Here is a 21,674-nt window from a genome sequence, read left to right on the forward strand (position 1 = left end):
GACTGAAAGGGTATTAAAGCACTGCCTATGACACCAACAGAGCAACACAGCAGAAATCTACATAAAAGTAAAATCACTGAAGAAAAGTGAGACAAATTTTCAAGGTCAAAAATTCAACACTGTTTTTATTTATTATAAATCAATACATTTTATATAAAAAAGGAAAAGGGAAGAGGAGGGGTGGGGGAGTTAAAATAAAACCATTGTAGCTGTAAACCAGACAAATCAGGTTATGGTCACCCTCTTACACTGAACCTCCATCGGAGACTCTTGATTAACCAGTCTAATTAACACTCACTCATGGCAAAAAAAAAAAAAAAAAAAAAAGAGAAACCTCTAAGCTATAGATAAAATTAATTAACATTTTTGAAGAGGGTTTCGATGTGGTTGACATCAATCTCTCTGCAAAGCGTTCCCAAGTATAGCATCTTAGCATGCCATAGGTTTTTGTGCAATTTATTACAACCATCACCAGCAGCAATCAACTTTATTTGTGAAGTGTGCACATATTCTATTTTTATTTTTGTTTAGCAGTTCAAGAATGTGAAGCTTCAAACTCCCAAAAGTAAACAATATACAATAAAGCTTCATGTCGCGCCCAGTGTAATGATCCTGAATATAACGCAGGCTTAGGCATCTTCTGACCAGAAATGACCAAGACCTTGCTTTAATAGATTTGTTGAGATACAGGTTTCCTTATATTGGAAAAAAGGCAACATCATTGTGTTGTATATGACATTTTCTGCTTCTTGAAAATAGGTGGACAACAAAATGGTAGAGAACGGAGTACAGCAGCAGCTTACACAAACTAAGCTGATCACTGCACTGTAAGCACTCAAAAAAAACACTCAACACAGATGAGAAGTTGTATCTGTTACCATGGAAAGCAACTTGGATTTAAAACTAATATTGAAACTTAAGTTTGTATCATTTTTTAAAAAAATAAAATGCCCTTGTTACAGAACTGTAATCCATTACTATTAGTTGAGTAATTGCAGGCAGACAGTTGTGAAGGCAATTCAAGTGGAACCAATTCAAATTTCACAGCACTGCAAGATAAAAAACATACAATGCAACTATATTAATCCAATTTCACTGACTCCTACCCTTATGGTAAATCTTGTGTGTGGTAGTAAATTATCTGTGGACATGCTGCCCGATTTTCCCTTCGTCTTTATTATTATTATTATTATTATTATTATTATTATTATCATTATTATAATAACCATTTCCTTGTATAAGATGAGTGGTACTAACAGGTCGAAATCCACTTTCTGTAATTGTAGGGGGGAACCTCGTGTGTTGCCCTTTGAAACAGAGCTTTAAAAAGAGCTAATTTTGCTGGATTGTGGTAGGTAGTTGTATGTTAAAATGGACTTCTTGTCCAATTACTAAAAACAAACAAAACCCAAATATGGGAGGACAGAAGAATAAAACAATAACTTAAATAGAAGTGCGTTAAACACAACAGTTCTTGGAGCCCTTTGAAAAACCAAAAAACAGGGTTGGAAAAGCAGAAACCCCACCCCAACAGAAAAAGGGGAGCAAAATGAACAGCTGTTATGGTAATACTAATATTCATCCATTGATTCACAGATGTATATTTCACTCATATAGGTTGTATCCTTCCCTCCTTTACAAATATTTTTTTGTTTTCTGGTCAGTGGCCCCCCCACGTCTGTGAGCCGCGGCTTCCCTCCGTTTCAAGTCTATCTGAGGTGGGAGAGCAGTCTGTCTCAGTACACCTCCCCTCTTCCTCCTTTGCTGTTAGTGCCTGCTCCTCCTCTTTTTTCCTGCGCTCCAGCTCCCACTCTACAAACGTATCAAAGAGGCTGGGCCAAGCCTCGTCCTCGCTGTAGTTGCTCAGGTCGGGCCCAATCGCCTGGGTGAAGTTGAGGAACATGTTCCACGTGTCCCTTGAGATGCCCCGAATACCTGAGGGGTTCTCTGAAAGGAAGTCCAGCCAGCGCTCTAGGATCGGAGGTGTGTCCTGCGTGAAAACCAGCCGCCATAGGGCAATGGCAATTTCGCGCTGCAGCGAGCGCTGCCCCTCCTCGGCATCCAGGCCAAACTGGAAGGTGAAGCGGTACAGGTCTTTGAAGTTCTCCTCACCCTGGGCCTCCAGCAACATGCAGGGGAACCGTGAACAGATGCCTTCGAGGCTGTCTGCTTGGATAGCCTTGCATCCTTCGACAAACTCCTTCCTGGTGATGCAAACACGAGAAGCGTGGACATCAGAATCACAATCACAATGACAATTTCCAGTCAAGATAAGCACCAGAAAAAAATCCATTTACTTTTCCATAGAGCCATATGAGCACAAGCAGACTGAATTAAGACCTAAATCTGCAGAAAATGTACAACAAAACATTGTGAAGACATCTCAGGCAATCACCAGGCTTTATCTTTAACACTACAAACATCAGTGACAAATCCCTGTACTATTTAAGAACACATTATCAAATTTATAGAAAACTTCATTCTTTCATTGCAGCTTTGAATAATATTACAGTCATTTCATGCTGAGAGCACTAACCCAGGCAGATATACCTTCTTTGACCCCTACAACAGTGCAGGCTTTTTTAAAACTCAAATGTAATAATAAAGAGCTTCAGTAAGCATCAGATCACAAAGAAACATGTTGGGTACCAGAGTCTGGTACCCAAGCCTCTCAATAGAAAAGTCCTGAGTTCAAAATCTGGACGGACTAACGACCATGCCAATAGGCAGCTCTATTCAACTGCAGACGATCTACTTCCCGTGTGTCCCTTCGGCGAGTGGTTGTACGGCTACCTCTGTGAGGACCAGCTTGAGACTTATACTTTTGAGAATGAGCGCATAACAGGAATAAATGATCGTCACCTTTAAAGAGCCGACTTGGTAAGGGAGAAAGTCAAATTGAGATTTAGTGAGAGAAGACGGGACTTAGTCTGTCACATTTAGTTGCGATAAGGAGATCGTTATTAATCAAGTATCTGTCATATGTTGTTATAGCTGTAATTCTGTATTCTTTGACTTGTTATAGTATTTCTAAGCTGTTTTTATATATGTAAAGGGGTTAATAGGGACATATGCTAGGTATTAGGGGTGCAAAATATAGTGGTTAACAGCATGTGACAATCTTTGCCTAAAAACATGTTATTTAAATAGCTTAAATAGGGGAACAGTATTAAAATCTCAACACATAAGCACATGCAGTTAAGAACCTATTGACTTCCCCAAGGAAAATGCATAAAAAGTAACCAAGTGTGATCATAACTAGTTATTTTATCTTTCCATTTTTATTAACCCAGACGTTTATCATGCCCCAGATTTAATTCTTTAATGGTTATCACACCAGCCTTAAGAACACAGAGCCTGATCGTAGGTCATGTGAAGACTGTTCATCAGTTTGTCTTTATGACATGCAGCTTCCTGGAGATGAGTCAGTCTACTTACTAGTCTGCCAGCAGCTTGATGGCACACATTTAGATTTACTTTAGTCTTACTTACCACTTGAAGTGCTTTAAACCACAAGTCACATTCAACCAGTCATCCATACACTGATTTATCTTATACTGCACATCCACTGCTATTTTATAATCACCAATTAACCTAATGTGTGTGCGGGTCTGTGGGAGGAAACCCACACAGGCACAGGGAGAACGTGCAACTCCAGCAAATAATGTTACACAGTACAGACGTGGAAATCTGTGTCAGGAGACTTGGACTGTCTCTCTTATTAGCCAGCATTAGGGACGAGCAATCATCTGTGTTTTGATACCATCATATTGTCATTAAAGGCGACTGCCAAATGGTGAGCTAATAGCAGCGGGTGGCAGCAAGCTTTCTCATCACTCATGCCGATGACTGGACGTCAGTATAACGAATCTCCAAGCTCAGTGGACAGCTTAGTGATGCACAATGTGTTTGCCTGCAACAATTTGGTTCGCCCTCACGCCTTTCATGGCTCACAGTAGTTGCAGGAGCCATACGGAGAATGGAGATTTGTCAGAATACACAAGGAACTCGTCAACTTTCGAGACAGAAAAGAGAGAACAAATGGGCTGCTTTAAATTAAGGAGAAGAGTTACATGAAATAGAAAAATAATCTGTGTTTTCACCTTTAACTCTTGACTCTAAATCTAATCTCCTATCAAGCATAGCACCAACAGCACTAATGCAGTAGTGTATCTGTAAAAAGCTACCTACTCAAGAAGCAAAGTGATCTTTTCTATAACGACTGCCTCACGCATGCTGTTTGCAAATCTGTGTTAGGAGGGTTTAAACGTTTGCCCAGGCTGTGAGTGGTTATTCCACCAATCCCTACATTGTTTTGAATGTAAACATGGCAAGGAGAGGGAAGGTTGCCAGTGCTCTGTGCTACTGCTATTGGGAGTTCACAATGGTACAACTTTTTAAAAAAAGAAAGAAAGAAAGAAAGAAAAAACTGCCTCTGTGGCTCACTGGCAATCACTGAATCAACCCAAGAAGAAACAATTCAGGAGAAGATACTGCAGGTCCTGAGCTATCTGAAGGGCATATCTATTCACCAAGAACAAACAGAAAAATCCATGAAAAGAACACTGGAGAAACATCAGCTTCAAAGTCTGATCTAATCAATGACAACTTCTAAGATACTACTTTAAGAAAGAAAAAAAAAAACAAAAACTTTATCACATTCCCTTATCATTCCCTCTGAAGCGCAACCCACTCTATATATCCACAGGATGAGATTATATTATATTGACAGCAGCCGACGATGACGTAGTTGCTGCTACAACTAGAAGTAGCCAGCAGCCAACACTGTACTGTACCCTGCTGCAGTGATGGAAACTGCTGGCTGTCTGAGAACAGTTTTAATGTTTTTTTAAATGGATAACAAGTTTGGAAGTATTAATCACACAGACTGAATGTGTTACTGTAAACAAATCCCACAGTAATCAAACTGTATATAATAGACCATCAATAATACAGCGATTGTCCTCATTCCAGAGGGATCCCGCCTAACTTAATCACATGTTTCTGACAATGTGCTACAGAGAAGAAAAGGACTGGTTTCATGAAGGAACATTTTTTGGGAAATTTCATTTGAGATTTTAAAAGGAAAATTATTTTTTTCCCCTTTTTGACCTTTATTTGCTTGACTTACAATGAAGAAAGATGTGAAACATGGTGAGACTAACTAACAGGAATGAGCTGTGACAAATGAATCTGACTTTTTAAAAATGTGGACTTGGGCAATCTTGTTTTAATGAGCATTTTCATCGTCTAACACCTGTCAGACAAACAAATAAGAGCAACAGCTATGTGCTGTGGTCACATCGGACAAAGATACATACTTATCAGTATCATTATAATCACACAGAAGTAATAACTGTGTAGTGGTCATGCTAGTTTATCCTGATTGACAAACATGGATAATGACTACACGCCCTGTTCTCCAAAACTCCACCTTACCTTGTAAACTTGCACATGGTTGCTGCTTGAAACTTCCAGGCAAGAACCAGGACACGAAACTCAGCCGGGTCAACGCACAGGTCATTACAAAACCTCTCCATGCCCTCTTCCAAGATGGCATCTTCCTGTTCATCTTTGTAACAGCAGAACAGCTCCTCAATGCGCTTGACCGACAGCCCGTCTCCATCCAGAAGCTCATCCTTGCGTGTGTCCCCTGCAGTGATGATGGGCGTCTCCACTGTGACCTCTAAAGGTTTGGTGCCATTTGACAGCTCATTGGTGGCTTTGCTACACTGGGTGCCAGGATCCTCTTTGTGGCTCCCGACACCACCAGCGCTGCCACCTTTCTTGTGGGACTTTCCTCCGCTTTCCTTATCTCCACTCTTGCTGCCGAGCGAGGATGTCGGATTCTTACACTTGGTGACACACTGGCCCATGTCTTCCTCTCGGTCCCTCGTCTGTCTTTCCTCCTCGCCTTCAGTCCCCGTCTGAACCACCTAGACGCCTCTTCTCTGGCCTCACAAGACGTCTCAACATACCCTCAAGCCTGAGGGGCAAGAAGATTTATTAAGAATAAAAAGTTACACCCAGCAACTCTCAACAAAAAAGTTAAAATGTGGATATTAATACAGAGGAACACAGAAAATGCCAAGCTACCTCTGCTAAATCTATCACGATCCAAGTCTTCAATGGGAAGATTTAAAAACCCTGAAAAACAAAGCAAAACAAAAATAATCTATAGGCATGAATTCAATGCTTAAACATTGTTCGGGTTACCATAGAAACCTTGTCAAAAGTAGTACAAGAGGAGTATCACCCTTAACCACAGAAGCCTACCGGTGGGTTGTGTGTTAAGTCAGAAGACCTATATAACTCTTATATGACGGCTGTAGGAGCTTTTCTTGGTATTACCATAGAGTTAGTTATAGGTAATTAAAATAGGAATACAATTGTATAAATATTGTGATACAAATAACTGCATTTATAGGTCATCCTCTGTGCTGTGTTCACATAAACGGTGTGTGTGTGTGTGTGTGTGTGTGTGTGTGTGTGGGGGGGGGGGGGGGGGTCTCTTTGAACAGAGGAAGTTTTACCTCATTTTATACTAAGCAGTAGATTATTGCACAATATTGCTTCTTCATTCTCTACTAGCAATAATGAAAGCAGATGAGAAATAAAAACACTGAAAACACCAAACATGGACCAAGAATACAGGGCTACTATGGTTATCCATGTCTTTTTTAGGCTTTTACAGCAACATATGTTAATTACACTGGCTCTATATAGTTAGGATTTTTTACACTAATATTTTGCATCTTGCAAGTTAGCATACAGGACTTTCTAGGTTTTCTAAAGGACTAACAAGTAAAATGTGGCAAAAACACAAAAGGCATACAAGATTATGAGATACTGACCAAGTTGCAACTAAACTGGAGTTTACATTAATCAAACTAAAGCTTGCTTTGTAAACTGCTTTCTCTACCTACCCATTTAACTTAAAAAATGTTTCTTTGATGAATGCATGTTAATGAAATTAATCAGTCAGACGGAAAAACATGAGGTGATCATGTGTCTGATAACTAATAAAATAGCTGACTTACAATCCTTCAGATGGCATTGTCTTTCTACTGAGCTCCATCATTGTGACCTTGCCATCCACAATGCTGAAAAGACACATTATCTTGTCATCATAAGCAGAAAGTGATAGCTCATCATTTCCAAACCTGCAGGTCTATTTTGGTCAACATGCTATGAATATGTAATTTGAGGACTTGCAAAGAGTTTGCCTTATTTCAGGATTTTTCATTTACTTGTTTATAACTGCAAATAAGTTAGCTATGTTGCATACTGTGAACTGTGAAAAGCTGAGCTTTGACACCGTTGGTTTTAAGGAACTACATCTCAAAAGGGCCGCAATATTCCAATTTGTGATGTAAAAGCCACAAATTCAGGAAACTTCTCAAACCAACTTCTACCTTTTGCAGTGACCACTGACCTAACAGTGATACGACCCTTGACTTCATATTTAATGCATGTATTCAACATCAGGGCAAAAAGCCAGTCCTGATCAATACATGGGGCATGTAGGGGCAAATCTCTCTCAGGTCTGCTGTGGACAAGTTCACCTAACTAAGCTCAGATGGCCGTCTGAATTTCTATTTATTACATTTTGTTTATTTGGCCAAATATAATCCGCAATAAGCTGGCACTGGAGTTAGTAAACACTAAGCAGCCTAGTGACCTATACAGCCAGTAGTTTAACCAGATTATTAGCTCGTCCCGATGTGAACTGGAATACGACTGTGTTACATATGCAACACTGTTATATCGATATATCCTCAGCGGCCCTTTACTAACATCTACAATAATATCATTTCAATCAAGTTAACGTTTGTTGGGAGGGTGAGTATAACAACACAAGTACAACACTCACAAATATAGTGTAAACCACCATTAAATAATCACCCGCACCTCGGACTTTTAACTATTACACACAAATTCAGATGGCAGTCGTTGTTAAGCTGCTATTGAGCCACATTAGATCACCGTACCGGGCCATTTAACTGCTCCATCCCAACTGCCCGGCCCTGGCGACGTCGTCATAGCTAGCTAGCATCAGCTCGATTAACTAAAAGTTAGCTCTCGGCTATGCTAGGTATTTTTCGATTAAGACATCAAGAAATAACAAAATTATCACCGTAAAAAACTTACCTTTAGGGGAAAACACATTCGGTCGAGTGTGGATGTACATCACTTTGTGAATGGCTGAAGAAATTAAGTAGTTAAAGAAGTTAGCCAAAAAATACGAACTGAAGCAAACTCGTCGCGTTAACTCAGATTGCTAGCTAACTAGCTAGCAGCTGATCACAAAAAAAACTTCCACATCAATGTTGAATTCTCTTCCACGTTTAGAAAATAAATAAGTAACAAGCTAGCAACTAGCTTTAGAGTCCATCTTCAGTTGTGTTCGCTGTTAGGTGTGAGTTAAAACGCCAGCTCGGACTAAAGCACCCAATTTCTTTGTGCTTCCCCCTTTTAGTCATTGAGTGGAGCTACATTATGGACATTTTCCTGCATCACTTCCTCCCTGCCTACAAGCACCCAACAGCTGATCCTCGCGTCTGCGACGCTAATGTACATCCTTTTATTTTAACCAATTGATGGAAGTATTCATATGACAAGGAAAAAGTCGATGTTTTGTAGATCACAGTAATATCCAAAATGAAAAATGACTCAAAAACCCCACTGTAAATTAATTACAATCGCTCATACACATTGAACTCTAGAGGTGTTTATATTAATTTCTGCCTTATTTCTACTTTTTATCCACTAACAAGTGAAACAAATACAACTTTGACTAAAAGTATATGAACTCTTTTATGTTTGTGTTTATTATTTAGCTTCTTCCCGATTAGCCATGAGTAAGCGTCATCATTAGGCGACTGTCCTAGCAAGCGGCTGGTAAATTAGCCTCTTCTTCAGACACAGACGGTATTTCAATTCTTCGTTTGTGGTGTTAATTAAAGTATGATTTGCGACAATTCGAATTCAAGTTGTTAATGTGACAGGCAGTAACGTTGCCTTTAATTTAATGTCCCTGTCTTTGTACGTTTAGGTCAGTCACAATAAGGGCTAGTTTCAAGGTTGCAATTGATGCTAAAACATCAGTGAGTACAAATAACGAGAATGGTTTTATTTAATATACAACGTAATTCAGTCTGCGCGCATACTAGAACATACAGTTAATACCTCTCCGTCAGTCATGTAACAGTTTGTTTAATAACTCAGTGTTGATTTTAGTGGCATCTAGCGTTGAATATGGCTATTATATTTAACTATAATTTAAAAATCTAAAACTACAGTACTGTGCAAGTCTTTTCTTTATATTTTGCAAGGAAAATTGAAAATAATTTATATAATAGAAATATAGTATATAAGGCTAAACCGAGTTTTGCAGGCCTTGAAGGTCAATATTTGATATGACCGCCTTTATTCTTCAACACAGCAACATCCTGAAGTCTCTTAGTCAGCTTTCTTGCCATTTTATTAAGTAGTCTCCAGGAATAGTTCTCCAGGCGTCTTGAAAGACATTCAAATCTCTTTTTTGTTTTGTTTTTTATTTTCTGTTCACCACACTGTTTCAGTCATGTTGAGGTCCATGCTCTGGAGGCCAATCCATGGCATTTCACAGAGAGCTGTAGACACTCACTGTCATTGTTCTCTACTGACCTCCTTTGTACATAGAGTAACAATGATTTGTAAACGAATTTGCAAATTTGGATTCCTCTCCATTAAGCTCTGTTGCCACTGATTTTTCAGTCCAGTTCTTGTGTAATTTGGCATACCCCAGGCTTCTTGAGACCATTTTTAATGTGGCTTCAGTGAACAGTTGATGGATCGACTAATGGGCCAGATGCATCTCTCAGGTCCTCTGTCTGGTCTTTCCTGGATTTTTTTTCCCTATTTCTTAAGGACGTGACATTCAGGTACTGTTCACCTGCTCTAGATAGTTTGTAAGGGATATTTTCATCCTACGCCAATTTAGTTTCCTCAATTTTTTAAGGACCCTTTGGACACCATGGAGAGCTATGCCAAGTTTTCAGCTAATCGCTTTTCGGGAATCACCTTGTTAATGCAAAGATGCTGTGTTATCTTTGACATTTTTATTGGATTAAACTCAAGACTTTTGCACAGTACTGGAAAGATGGTCATATATTCATTTACTAATTGCTTGCTTAGCATGCACATTATTGTTATGGTTCTCATTATAACGCACTTCATGTCTTAATTGTGCAGTAAAGCTCTTAATTAAAGTCCTAGTAGTTAAAGAAAAGAGCAATAAATAATGTTACATCTAGCTAACTAACCACCAGTGGTATAATCGAGTAATAAAGGCTGTAAGTAAAGAGCATCCATCCATCTTCAGCTTATCTAATTCAGGGGCACGGTGTGGGGGACGGAACACAAACAGATAATGCAGTAAAAACTTTATTTTGCAGGTATCTTTTGTTTTTTTCCTCAGATTCGGAGCCCCGATGACTGCCTCCACCCGTACCACTGTGCTGTCGCTGTACATGCGTGTTTTTCGCATTGTCCGAACCTGGCAAGCACAGAGTGGTGTTGCGAGTGACACGGAGACAGAGAGGAAGTACATACTGCAGGAGGCCCGCACTCTGTTCAGACGGAACCAAAAGGTGTGAACGACACTCTGCTCTCTAATATGCATTTTTTTAAAAAAGAGAAAATGCCTTTATAGCATCTTTAAGACTTTGTGTGTTGTTTTGTTTTTCAGCTCACAGAACAAGAATCAATAAGAAAGTGTATAGAGGAATGTGAAGCAAGGATAGAAATTGGTAAGAATGGAGAAAAGCAGCAAGTTGTTGTTTTTTATGTAGTGAGCATGTCAAAAGGCCACAATAGTAGCAACACCATTTTTTGATTTTCATGTTTCTCAGAGAAATATACTGATAGTATGTAACCTTTCTAATTCAGTTGTATCAGTGATTTTGGGATGTCTTCAGCCTGAAAGCATGCAGAATAGTGTTGTTGACTGAATGTACTGAAACATCTGACGTGCACAAACATTCTGAAAATGTTAACAATAATCCAGTGCCGCGTTTACGCAACTCTTACACATCACACACTGAGTCTTTGTCAGTTGAAAGGTTTTCAGCATGTCAAGCGTGAGTAAGCAGCAAAGCTGACCTGATGACCTGAATGATTTGGAAAAAAAAAAATCATGGTTGAAACTGCAGAGAAAAAATAACAATACAAGCCTGCGGTAACAGGATGAGAAAAGTGCTATGTTGTGCTCTTACATACTTACCCAAACAATGATTTTTCTTGGCTTTTATTTTATAATTTGTTTATAGTTTGATGTAACGTTGTCACTGACACGTTGTTATTTTTTAAATTTTTTTTTTAAAGGTCTTCATTACAGAAACCCATATCCAAGAGCTGTAAGTAATTACCCTTTATTAGACCATAATGGGTGATGTTGTTTTGGGGGAATTTTATTTGCATACTCTGTGTGTGTTGCAGACGTATCTACCACCCATGGGACTGGCAACTCAGAAGGGCAGGAAGCTACGAGCACAGCAGCGCCTGAGGAAACAGGCCAAACCAATTTACTTACAGTCACATGATGAGACCTGATGCTCGACATCCCCGATCTTTGTCAAGAGTTCAAGTTACCAAGGAGAGAAAACTAGAGTGCTGTTGCAGTCGAGATGCTGCAAGCACTCAATGATGCAGGAACGCACGTCATTCAGGATAAAGCCACTTTCATTGTATTTTCTTTTTCAAAACACAATCAGGAGTTGTAACTGTAGGTGAAGAGTGTCAGATTCCTTTCAGCCCAGGAAAGCTCCCACTGTACCACTTTCTAATATCATACAAGTTTGTATATTTTATTTATTGTTGAGTTCATTTGATTAATAAAATTGTCTCAATGTGGAGGATTTCCAGACTCTTTTAAACTCACTGTCAGAAATCATGAAATTCACTAAATATTCTCTAATAATCAATTTTGTTAGGACCATATATTTTTTAGCTTTTAATTAGTTAATGAAAAATTAAACAAAAGGGGATTAAAGCACTTGTCAGATTGTATTTTCACAAGCATTGTATCCCCTATCTCTGTCTCCTTATGGCAGTACAGGATCAATTTTTACATCGGTCTCTATTTCTCTAGAATTTTAGAGCTTTGTTGTGGTTCAGTATGGTTTCCTCTGACCCAGTCTGTGCAGCTGTATCTCAAATCTCGCAAAAAAACCCCAGAATGCTATGAGAGCAGTTTGCTTTGATATGTTTTATTTACATCAGTCCCCCCATAATAATGACACAGAGAATACAGAGAAAGAACAGCTCAGGGCGTGCATCGCTTTCAGTTCCATTTGGGGATAACTCGCATATTGATTATAGTGGCAATGATCTGCAGGTGGGGTCAGTGATCCATGTCTAATATGACTCATGTTATTGTTGACTGAATACTGAGTCATTTTTCAGCACAGGTTAAAGAGCATTAGCTCTCCCTGTAAAATGATCACAAATATTCTGCTCTCTTTAAAAGTTTACTTGCTCTGATCACTGAACACCTCTCATTCACGGACAGCAGGTATTATGCATAGTGACCCATGTGCAATTTATAAAATACACTAAATGCACAATAAAGGATGAAATTGTGATTTGAATTAATAATCCAAGAAAGCCAATTAACTTTACAGCAAACAATCAATGTTTTTATCAATAAGAGGAAACTTGTTCATCTTTAAAAGGGAAAATATTTCTGTGTTATGGTGGTGTGAAAAAGTGTTTGCCTCCTTCCTGATTTCCTATTTTTTGAATGCTTGTCACATGTAAATGATTTTAGATCATCATAGATAACATAAGTAAACACAAAATGCAGTTTGTAAATGAAGTTGTTTATTATTAAAAGGGAAAAATATCCATACCCACATGAACCACCTTTTTAAGGTCATGCCACAGTATCTCAATCAGATTCAGGTCAGGACTTTGACTAGGCCACTCCAAAGGCTTCATTTTGTTTTTCTTCAGCTATTCAGAGGTGGGCTTGATGGTGTGTTTTGTATCATCGTCCTGCTGCAGAACCCAGATGCCCTTCAGCCTGAGGTCACAAACAGATGACCAGACATTCACCTTCAAGATGTTTTGATAGACAGAAGAATTCCAGGTTCAGAGGCAGCAAAACAGCCCCAGATGTTCACACTACCACCACACTTTACTATTGGTATGACATTCCTTTTCTGAAATGCTGTGTTAGTTTTATGCCACATGTAACGGGACTCAAACCTTCCAAAAAGTTCTGCTTTTGTGAGATCTCTTAAGTTTGTCAGAAAGGTTTTATTTAGGTGATTTCTTAATTCAGCAGGTCTGGCAGTAATCAGGTGGCAGTGAAACCGAACTCAACTTTGCAAAATATGTAGTTAATCACAGTTAACCAATGTTTTTACAAGGTGGAGTCAATCCCATTTTCACACAGGGCCATGAAAGTTTTGATTTTTTCTCCTCCTTAACAATGAACACATTTATTTAGAAACTGCATTTTGTGTTTACTTGTGTTATTTTTTCTAATATTTAAATTTCTTTGATGATGTAAAACATTTAAGTGTAACAAGCATATAAAAATAGGAAATCAGGAAGGAGGCAAACACTTTTTCACACCGCTGTAAATATAAGGTCATTAAGTTCTATGACTGATGAGCCACTACAGTAACTTGGTACACTTCAGTGTGCTGGCTGGAGCCCAGAAGTACTTGAAAAGCCCTCTGTAGCTGATCTATTCTGTGGGGACCACAGTACATTTTTATGTTTTGCCCCACTTTCCTGAAGGAAGTGTAAGAAAAAAAAATCAAAAAATGTAGATCAGCAAACATGCCCTCTGGTAATCTCAGTGGGGCATGCACTTACAGTTCAGTATTTTTCTCTGGTGATACCGTGCTGTGTGACGTTGAGCTGTAACATACTTTATCAGGTCCTTTTCAGTCACCCTGTGGACTGGGTCACCTTGACTATAAAATGCCTGTTCTCTTTTAAGACAGTTAGAGGTCATTCTGCTTATCCTCTAGTGTCACATTAGCCCGCATGCAGCCACAGGATGGAGCTCAGTGAACACCAAATTAAGGGAAGTGTGCAAGTGCTTTTGGGTGACGTCAGTTGAGCGGCTGACACATGAGGGTACAACCTCAGGCTGTGGCGTTGGCGTTTTTAGAAGTGAACAGAGCCCTTGTAGGTTTAAATAGCTTTGGTTTAAACATGGAGGTACATAGCCCCGTCCCCAAACCCTCGGGGAAAGAAAAAGAGTGGGTTTCAGTCACATGGACCCAGTTTGTGACGCACGCGGAAAATAAGGTTTGTAAAGGAAACCTCAAGGGAGATCGCCTGTAAAGTAATCTCTTAAATGATGGGGGTCAGACAAGGAGACAGTGGTAAGATGAGCCTGTAACAACATCACAATTAACTAAACAAGGCTCTCTACAAAAAGTCAAACCTGCCAATAAGTGTGGGCGTTAAAATGTGATCATGATTGTGTGGATGACTGATGGTTGATTTAGGAAACAACAGAAGTGAATTAAAGCGAACCATATTCAAATGAAGAAATTGTAAATATTTCAAGCTCATTACATACAATATTTTTTGAAACCATGAGAAAGGGCGCACCGAGATGACTCTCCCCCCTTAACAAATTTAATAGAAGAGACACTATGCAAAGTGAAATTAAACTCCAAACTAGGAAAGCACCGAAACTGATCTCTTTATCCACCAGGGGTCAGCCACACTTAATCCTTAAGTCTTGTGCAGCTCAGCGAGTTCATTCATAAGAAATTTGACCTAGCTTTACCCGATTTAGTGGACCACAGTCAAGGTACAAGTGCCAGAATTGTTCAGGTAACACAAACTCTGTGATCTTTATACAAAAATCAGCTTGGTTATGATTAAATTCAGTCCGACTCACAAATAAAACATTTCACAAGAACCTGCAAACAGATGCTGTCTGATGAGAAATTCATTACCACTTCAGACTGAAATAAGAAGATGCATTTGTTTCATTTGTGGGATTATTGCTTCTTTCTTCAAACAGTGTTACCTCTGTGACAAAGTACTGTCCCTGTAATCCTTTTCTGCATGGCTTTATCAGTCTCTCACATAATTGGGGTGTAATTTTGGCCCACTCGTCTTTACAATATTGCTTCAGTTCATTGAGGTTTGGGAACTTTAATTCATACACAGCTGTCTTAACTGGAGGTCTGGACTTTGGCTGCTCCATTACAACACCTTGATTCTTTTCGTTTTCAGCCATTCAGCTGTACGTTTGCTGCTGTGATTGCATCACAGACCCAGATGTATGACCCGGATTTGGCCAAGCTTTAGCTGCCGGACAGATGGCCTCACATTTGATTCTGGAATATTTTGGTATACAGAGGATTTCATGGTCAACTCGATGACAGCAAGGTGCTGTTGCTGCAAAACAAGCTCAAATAATTAGCTCTCCACTACCGTGCGGACATTTAGTGGAAGGTGTTTTGTGCCGATGTGCTATTTTTAGACTTTGCCTTTGACTTAGACTTTTTTTTTCCCCCATGGGGATCCTTAGAGTTTCATTTTATCTAATGAGTAGACTTTATGTAGACAAACAGTTACTTTCAGGGTGCTGAGAACTTTTTCGCTTTCCCAATAGTTACTACAGACAATCAATAAGCATTCTCATGAGGGTCTAAAACAACACCAGCTTACTATCAGGCACTAAAACAGGGAAGGAATAGAACTGAATGTAAACCATAAGCAAGTAAATTAAGTGATAATGCCGTAGAGTATCTACAGACTGATTTTCAGCAAAAATGTTAACTCAGAAATAAACATTGTAACCAACATAAGAAAACCTTCAACCTAAAAATCCCAAACCTGTTGTACGACCCATTTTAGCAGTGATACCACACTAAAAAGTGGAACAAAGAAAAAAAAGTGGTTCTTATTAAAGGTTGTCTGGTGTAAATATAGATATTTAGAGATTCACCTGAGAACGGTGTCATTGCTTCAGTACCAGAAGAATACATGAGCTCCAGAAAGAGGCAAGTGATCCATCACAGAACCCCTTTCAGCCCTTCAGTCCGCGTGCATTATTTAGGGGTTTCAGAGAGACCCTGGGGGAAATATGGTGCGAGAAACAGTGGGAGCAGGAAAAGGGGAAATGATAGGGTAAAGAATAATGCAGGAGGTGGAGATCTAATGTTGTATTTAAGGGCCTACGATAAAGGTAATTAGATGCTTGTAAATGGGGAAATCTATCTCCTCGTCTTACTTTGTTAACCTGCCTTGATGCTTTGGTGCGGATCACATTATCTGCCGTCCCGACAACACTTGAACCGTCATTAAATAAATATCAAGCTTGTTTTCACTTTACAAACGTAGTCAAAACACACGAGTTAAGGTGAATTCAGCTGCGCCACTTTAATGGCAGGTCATCTCTTCTGAGGTTTATAAGGAGAGACACTACTGAGCTTAACATGCTGACTTACTGAGCGCTATTTAACTGACTTCTTTTATATAACGCTTCAGCATTTGCTGCTCAGCTGCAACTGCTTTTGTCGCTTTTGTCGCGGTGGTCTCTGAATCAAAAAGTAGATTTGCGGATGTCGTTGTGCATTTGATTTGATTTAAGTCATTCTGCGCATCACAAATGTGCAGCTTGATAAACCTACAGAGACTGTGTGATGCTTTCATGTCAATGTGGGCAAGACTCTCTGAGCAAAATGCCAGCAGGCACTTCTGAGCTCAAAGGGAGAACAACTCAATGCTGTACCTAATAAAGCGTCCTATCAGTGTACATTAACTCATATGTCATATCCACCCTTTACCAAACCAGGGTCTCCTGCACTACAGGTTATGTTTGTCACTTTATAAAAGGGTTTTAGCGATAACTTGACACATTGTTTAGGGTTTCTCTTCCTCAATAATATTCTACACTCTGTTTATCAAATATTAGAAATGACAAGACAACATCTACATACTTATACCCATATGTACGGTGCGGAGGGTGCAGTAGTTTATGGCTAAATTAAAGTAATTTCCTCAAAGTTTTACATATGCACGCCACATTTTATGGCTTTTTTTGTGTGCATGTAATCATTATTAGCTTCCATTTGAAACATTAACAATGGAGACCTTTCTGCAGATAATGAGATCTTAGCTTTGTCACAGCATATCAAAGTGTTTTAAAATGTATCATTAAAGTCATCTTTGAATTTAACAGACAGCGTGGGGGGGAAAAAAAGCCTGAGGTAAACCTTCAATGAAGACCATTTATCAGTGAGAGGTGTCAGTCTGGTACCAACTTGGTATTTTCATTTAACGTCTTACAGAGCGACACAATATGTACAATAAAGAGATGAGATGTTCTGTCATGACGCAGCACTTAATTGGCTTTTCATGTTGTCACAGACTTTTGTCTCATTTCCAGCTCTCTTGCTCACTCCCGTCCCACTCGCTCTTTGTGTTTCTCTTGGCTTTTGTTTGGACGATACGTTTCATATTGTCTCTGCTCATTGGGTAGCTACTTTGCGATCAGAGGAGGCGGAATGAGGTGTGTGTGGGTTGACTCGAGTAGTGTAGTGAGTATTGCTGAATGCCTGCAGCGCGGCGAGTGCAGACGATGCTCGTTTAGACCATCTATGAGCATGCCTTGAGAAGGGTGCGTGAGGGGAACACGACTGCAAGTAAAGGTGGAAATAGGGGTGAGTGGGTGATGATTGGATGTTGAAGAAATTGGTGAATATAAACACCTCATATATTGTGGCAGAACATCTCATCATGGATGAGCTAAGTGCACTGAGGACCACTGTTTGCTGAGGGCCATGATTGTGTCCATGACTACAATAACAGAGAGCAGAGCACAAACCTGAGAGTGCTTTATATTATTTGCTAACCAGTCATGTGCCCACAAATGTCAACCAGTGCCCTGTAGAGGTGTTTAACAATGACTGTGTCCAACTTTAGTGTTGGGTCACAGGCTGACTGGCTCTGAGTAACTTGAAGAAGCCATCAAATATTTAGCTGGCACCCTTTTCATGATCATGGGTATGTAAACAAACATATTATCTGTGTGATTGACACACGATCTGTTGGCCTGGAACCATAACGAAAACCTAGATGCAAAAGCAAAGAGGGTCACAGAGAAGGATTAACTCTCAAATTAATTTTCACAAGATTTGATCAGACCACTGGGAATGTCACGGGGACACTCGGAAGGGCACGTTTTTGTTAAGTGATCAAACTCCTGACTGAACATAATTAGTTCTGAGAGATATGAAAGAATATGAAAGACAAATCTGCTTCACTTCTGCACGTTGCTGCTGATGCTGGTTTTTTTTAGGGCACCCTATCTGCCCAAAAACGTACGCTCATTTTGCATTCTTTGGCCCATTATGCCATTCTGTTACGCTCCATTCATGCTGCTTTACACAAAAGACCACTTACTGCAGCATAACACGTTGATAAAGTTCAATTAAAGTGATTGAACACAATAATTTTAATTGTGGGAAATGCATGAAGGTGGATGGAAAACTCATTAAAGGCGGTGGATGAATAATGGAGGAGGGTGTGTTGGTGTTGTGCTAGCTTAGTTTACATCTTTGCTGGATGGAGCACTGTTGTAGCTCCTCGGGAGGGGGTGGTGTTGCGTGGGTGTGTGTGTTTTGGATGTGGTGGTCAGACACAAAGCAATGGGGGCAAGAGAAGGAGGAGGAGGAAGAGGCTTGAGGGGCAGCGTGCCAGAGTATCTCAGCACTGTGCGGCGAAAGTGAGGAGACGGTTTCATTGAAAGGCTCAGCCAGCACCAGCTTCATCAGGCAAAAATGGAAAAAGGTTTGCCAGCCAGACAGCTCGCTGCAGGGATGCAAGACAACCATGACCACTGGGAGCCATGACAGGAAACTCAACCTCCTCAATGTAGCTGGTGGAAAAACAAATGAATGGGAAGTGCTAAGCGCAACATGATAGGCTGCTTGATTAGGACACGTTTAATGCACATTTCTTTTTATAACACGCTGTATTTTAATGCAGTCTTTCATGATTCGCGTAATTCATTTTTTATTCTGGCTCCTATTTTAAAACTGTCTGACTGTGAAATAATTGCCATCACCTGTTTGCACTCCTTACTGATAAGTGAGGCTTTAGGTGGTGCTTCACACCTTCTGCCAGACGAAATATATATAGGGGAGCTCACCGCACAGCTCAGTGAAAGTGACAAAAGAAGCTTGTAGGTTGGTGGCTGTAGGGCATGGGTTTCAGGTGATGGTGATGTGTGGTCAGTGTGGTAACCGGAGATGGAATCTCCTTCTGAAAAACAAGAGTCCACACGTTTGCGATCCAGATAGAGAATGAAAGGAGGAAGACACCAGCGGGGATGCAAAAGTTGTTACAGACATAAAAAGTGGTGCATCAAAATTTACAGTAGTGCTTGCATGCATGCATTCCTAACTGCAGCCATGTTCAGTGCTACTGCTCCACCTAACCAGTCACACTCCCTCTTCCAAGGCGTTAGTGAGCACCAGCAAGTGAAATTTAATAATCAACATGTGATCCTCTGCACATCTTTGAAATATGCCTTGTTACGAGGGACTAGGCACTCATCTGTTTTTGAAATTTTAGAATATATCTAATAAATGGTGGAAAGTCAGTTATCACATAAGGGGAATGGAATGAAAATGTAGAAATTTTCCAGTATCAAGTATTAATTGGATTTACATTCTTAAAGATTACTAATAGCCTCATTAACAATACTTTTAACTGGATCCAAGTGTGGAGGAAGCATTAGTCATTTTGACAGAACTATGTTCTCTCCCAGCCTTTATTCATCTCATTGGTCCTTTTACATGTTATATACAAAAAACCCTTTTTATTTTGTCAGTGTGTTGTTATGGTCGTGCATTCAGAATGAAATGGGATTCTCATTTGCTGTTCATAATCTGTGGATGAATCCATTTTAAACAAAAATAAGGGCAATGGGTGCAAACTCACAGAATGACGCCGGCAGATATGAGGTTCAGCTTGCTGTTTGTGTTGGTACAGCACCAGTGCCGGGGCAGCTGGTAACCTGGTCAGAAACAATGCACTCAGAGTGGTAGATGATTCATTCTGAGTGCGATTGTAAAGCAGACAAAGAGAGCGTGGTTGAGAAAACACTCACCATGAGTAGGAAGACTAACAATTCACAGCTATGCATTTGAAACAGAATCACATTCATGCTCGCTGCAACTATGCTGTTGTTTGTAGGTTAACATTGTGGACATGCAATAATGTATTTTGATGCTTCCAAGTTGAATATATTATATATATACATAGCATATTATCAATATAGTGCTGTAAAATTACAGTATCACAAATAACAGGAAAAAAACAATGTTTCATAGCCTCCATAGTACCTACAATTTGATGAGAAATAGGTCAGCGTTTTACAAGGTGCAGTGCAAAACTTAGTATAGAGAGGAGATCAAATAGACTAAACTGAAACTAACTGGCCATTTTGTTAAATACATAAAGTGAACTGCTCATTAACACAAATAGCAGCAACAGAATGAGTAAGAAAAGTAACTTAAGTGACTCTGAATGTGCCATGGTTGTTGGTGGCAGACGGGCTGGTCTGAGTATTTCAGAAACTGCTGATCTGCAGAGATTTTCCCACAGAAAATAAAATGAGAAAAGTTCTCTGGGTGAAAAAAGTCAGCGAATGGCAAGACTGTGTCGTGGTGGAAGGCAGTAACTTAAATAATAACTTGCTACAAATAAAGTATGCAGAAGAGCATCTCTGATTGTATGATACAAAAAACCTTGAAGCACATGAGCTCGAGCAGCAGAAGACCACACCGGGGACCACTCCTGTTAGCTAAAAACAGGAAACTGAGGCTACAATACTGAGGAGAAAAGCTGTCCGGTCTGATGAGTCTCAATTTCTGCTGAAACATTCAGATGGTAAGGTCAGAATTTGGCCGCTCTGAAGAGAAAAAAGGGGTTCGAATCTAGTAATGGAAAGATGTACCCAAGTGTCCAGTGGGTGTATACAATTCTTCAACTCACTTGTAATGCACTCTTACTTTTAAGCAATTCGATTTTTATGATAGTCATGGAAATCTTCTGAAAACCAGACCATAAAAATCAAAAGCCTTCCAGTATTGCTGCAGTAATTTGCATCGCTTCCAGGGTGTCCCATTCTAACCAATTACATTGCACCTCTGAGATTTCAAACCTGTACAGAGCACAAACATAATATTGTTTATGAAAGAGGTCTGAATTTCATGTGCAGGATAATTGCTTTTGAGAAGAGACAGCTCTTTGGTGACGACCACGATGTTGACGAGTCCACAGCCCGAAAGCAAGGTGTCAGGTGGGGAGCAGGAGAACGCTCCTACTTTTTTTCAGCATTCATCAGACTGTACACTGGGAAAAGATCCTGAAACTGTCAGCATGGAATGTTACTGAAACGTCCTGGGAAGGTCTGAGGGGAAGGCTCAGAGGAAATGACTAGAAATGTGGTGTATACCGCTGCCATCTTATGCTGGGAGGAAGCAATGCACTGAAAACACAACCTTCACTCACTACTCTACAGATCTACTTCTCTGCCATTTCACCTAGAAAGGTGCGTTTTGAAGAATCGCCACTGCCATACTAGAGGAGATCCAGTGCCCTATGCAGAGCTAAAAGTACAGGGAGTTATAATGGGA

The 21,674-nt window shown here is 39.8% G+C and overlaps 2 protein-coding genes across 8 annotated transcripts; one reads left to right on the top strand and one right to left on the bottom strand.

The window, feature by feature from the left end:
* Positions 1 to 96: 96 nt before the first annotated feature.
* On the bottom strand, positions 97 to 8,555 carry dcun1d3 (defective in cullin neddylation 1 domain containing 3). Of its 2 annotated transcripts, XM_084937998.1 has the most exons (5): positions 8,152 to 8,555; positions 7,041 to 7,103; positions 6,097 to 6,147; positions 5,440 to 5,986; positions 97 to 2,204 (listed from the first exon to the last, which is right to left on the bottom strand). In XM_084937998.1, the coding sequence occupies exons 4-5, from the start codon at positions 5,874 to 5,876 to the stop codon at positions 1,661 to 1,663; spliced, it is 981 nt and encodes a 326-aa protein (XP_084794124.1). In that variant the 5' UTR covers positions 5,877 to 5,986; positions 6,097 to 6,147; positions 7,041 to 7,103; positions 8,152 to 8,555; the 3' UTR covers positions 97 to 1,660. The 2 variants fall into 2 exon arrangements, with proteins under 2 accessions (XP_084794124.1, XP_084794125.1); XM_084937999.1 differs by lacking the exon at positions 7,041 to 7,103.
* A 306-nt stretch (positions 8,556 to 8,861) lies between these two features.
* On the top strand, positions 8,862 to 11,895 carry lyrm1 (LYR motif containing 1). 6 transcript variants are annotated; one of them, XM_084938000.1, is made up of 6 exons: positions 8,875 to 8,931; positions 9,056 to 9,107; positions 10,463 to 10,634; positions 10,733 to 10,793; positions 11,368 to 11,399; positions 11,482 to 11,895. In XM_084938000.1, the coding sequence occupies exons 2-6, from the start codon at positions 9,094 to 9,096 to the stop codon at positions 11,593 to 11,595; spliced, it is 393 nt and encodes a 130-aa protein (XP_084794126.1). In that variant the 5' UTR covers positions 8,875 to 8,931; positions 9,056 to 9,093; the 3' UTR covers positions 11,596 to 11,895. The 6 variants fall into 6 exon arrangements, with proteins under 6 accessions (XP_084794129.1, XP_084794128.1, XP_084794126.1 ...); XM_084938001.1 differs by having other exon boundaries at positions 8,880 to 8,965; XM_084938004.1 differs by having other exon boundaries at positions 8,909 to 8,931; positions 10,440 to 10,634.
* The last annotated feature ends 9,779 nt before the right edge of the window (positions 11,896 to 21,674 follow it).

The sequence above is a fragment of the Perissodus microlepis genome, chromosome 8 (assembly GCF_051167445.1).
Source record: "Perissodus microlepis isolate ML-2025 ecotype Zambia chromosome 8, ASM5116744v1, whole genome shotgun sequence".
Taxonomy (NCBI): domain Eukaryota; kingdom Metazoa; phylum Chordata; class Actinopteri; order Cichliformes; family Cichlidae; genus Perissodus; species Perissodus microlepis.

Excerpts from the sequence above, each read along its gene's own strand:
- dcun1d3 (XM_084937999.1), bottom strand. The coding sequence starts at position 5,876 with ATGGGCCAGTGTGTCACCAAGTGTAAGAATCCGACATCCTCGCTCGGC. Across the intron at positions 2,205-5,439 it reads ACCATGTGCAAGTTTACAAG|GAAGGAGTTTGTCGAAGGAT; the intron begins GTAAGGTGGAGT and ends TTGCATCACCAG.
- lyrm1 (XM_084938000.1), top strand. Across the intron at positions 10,635-10,732 it reads TGTTCAGACGGAACCAAAAG|CTCACAGAACAAGAATCAAT; the intron begins GTGTGAACGACA and ends TTTGTTTTTCAG. Across the intron at positions 10,794-11,367 it reads TGAAGCAAGGATAGAAATTG|GTCTTCATTACAGAAACCCA; the intron begins GTAAGAATGGAG and ends TTTTTTTTAAAG.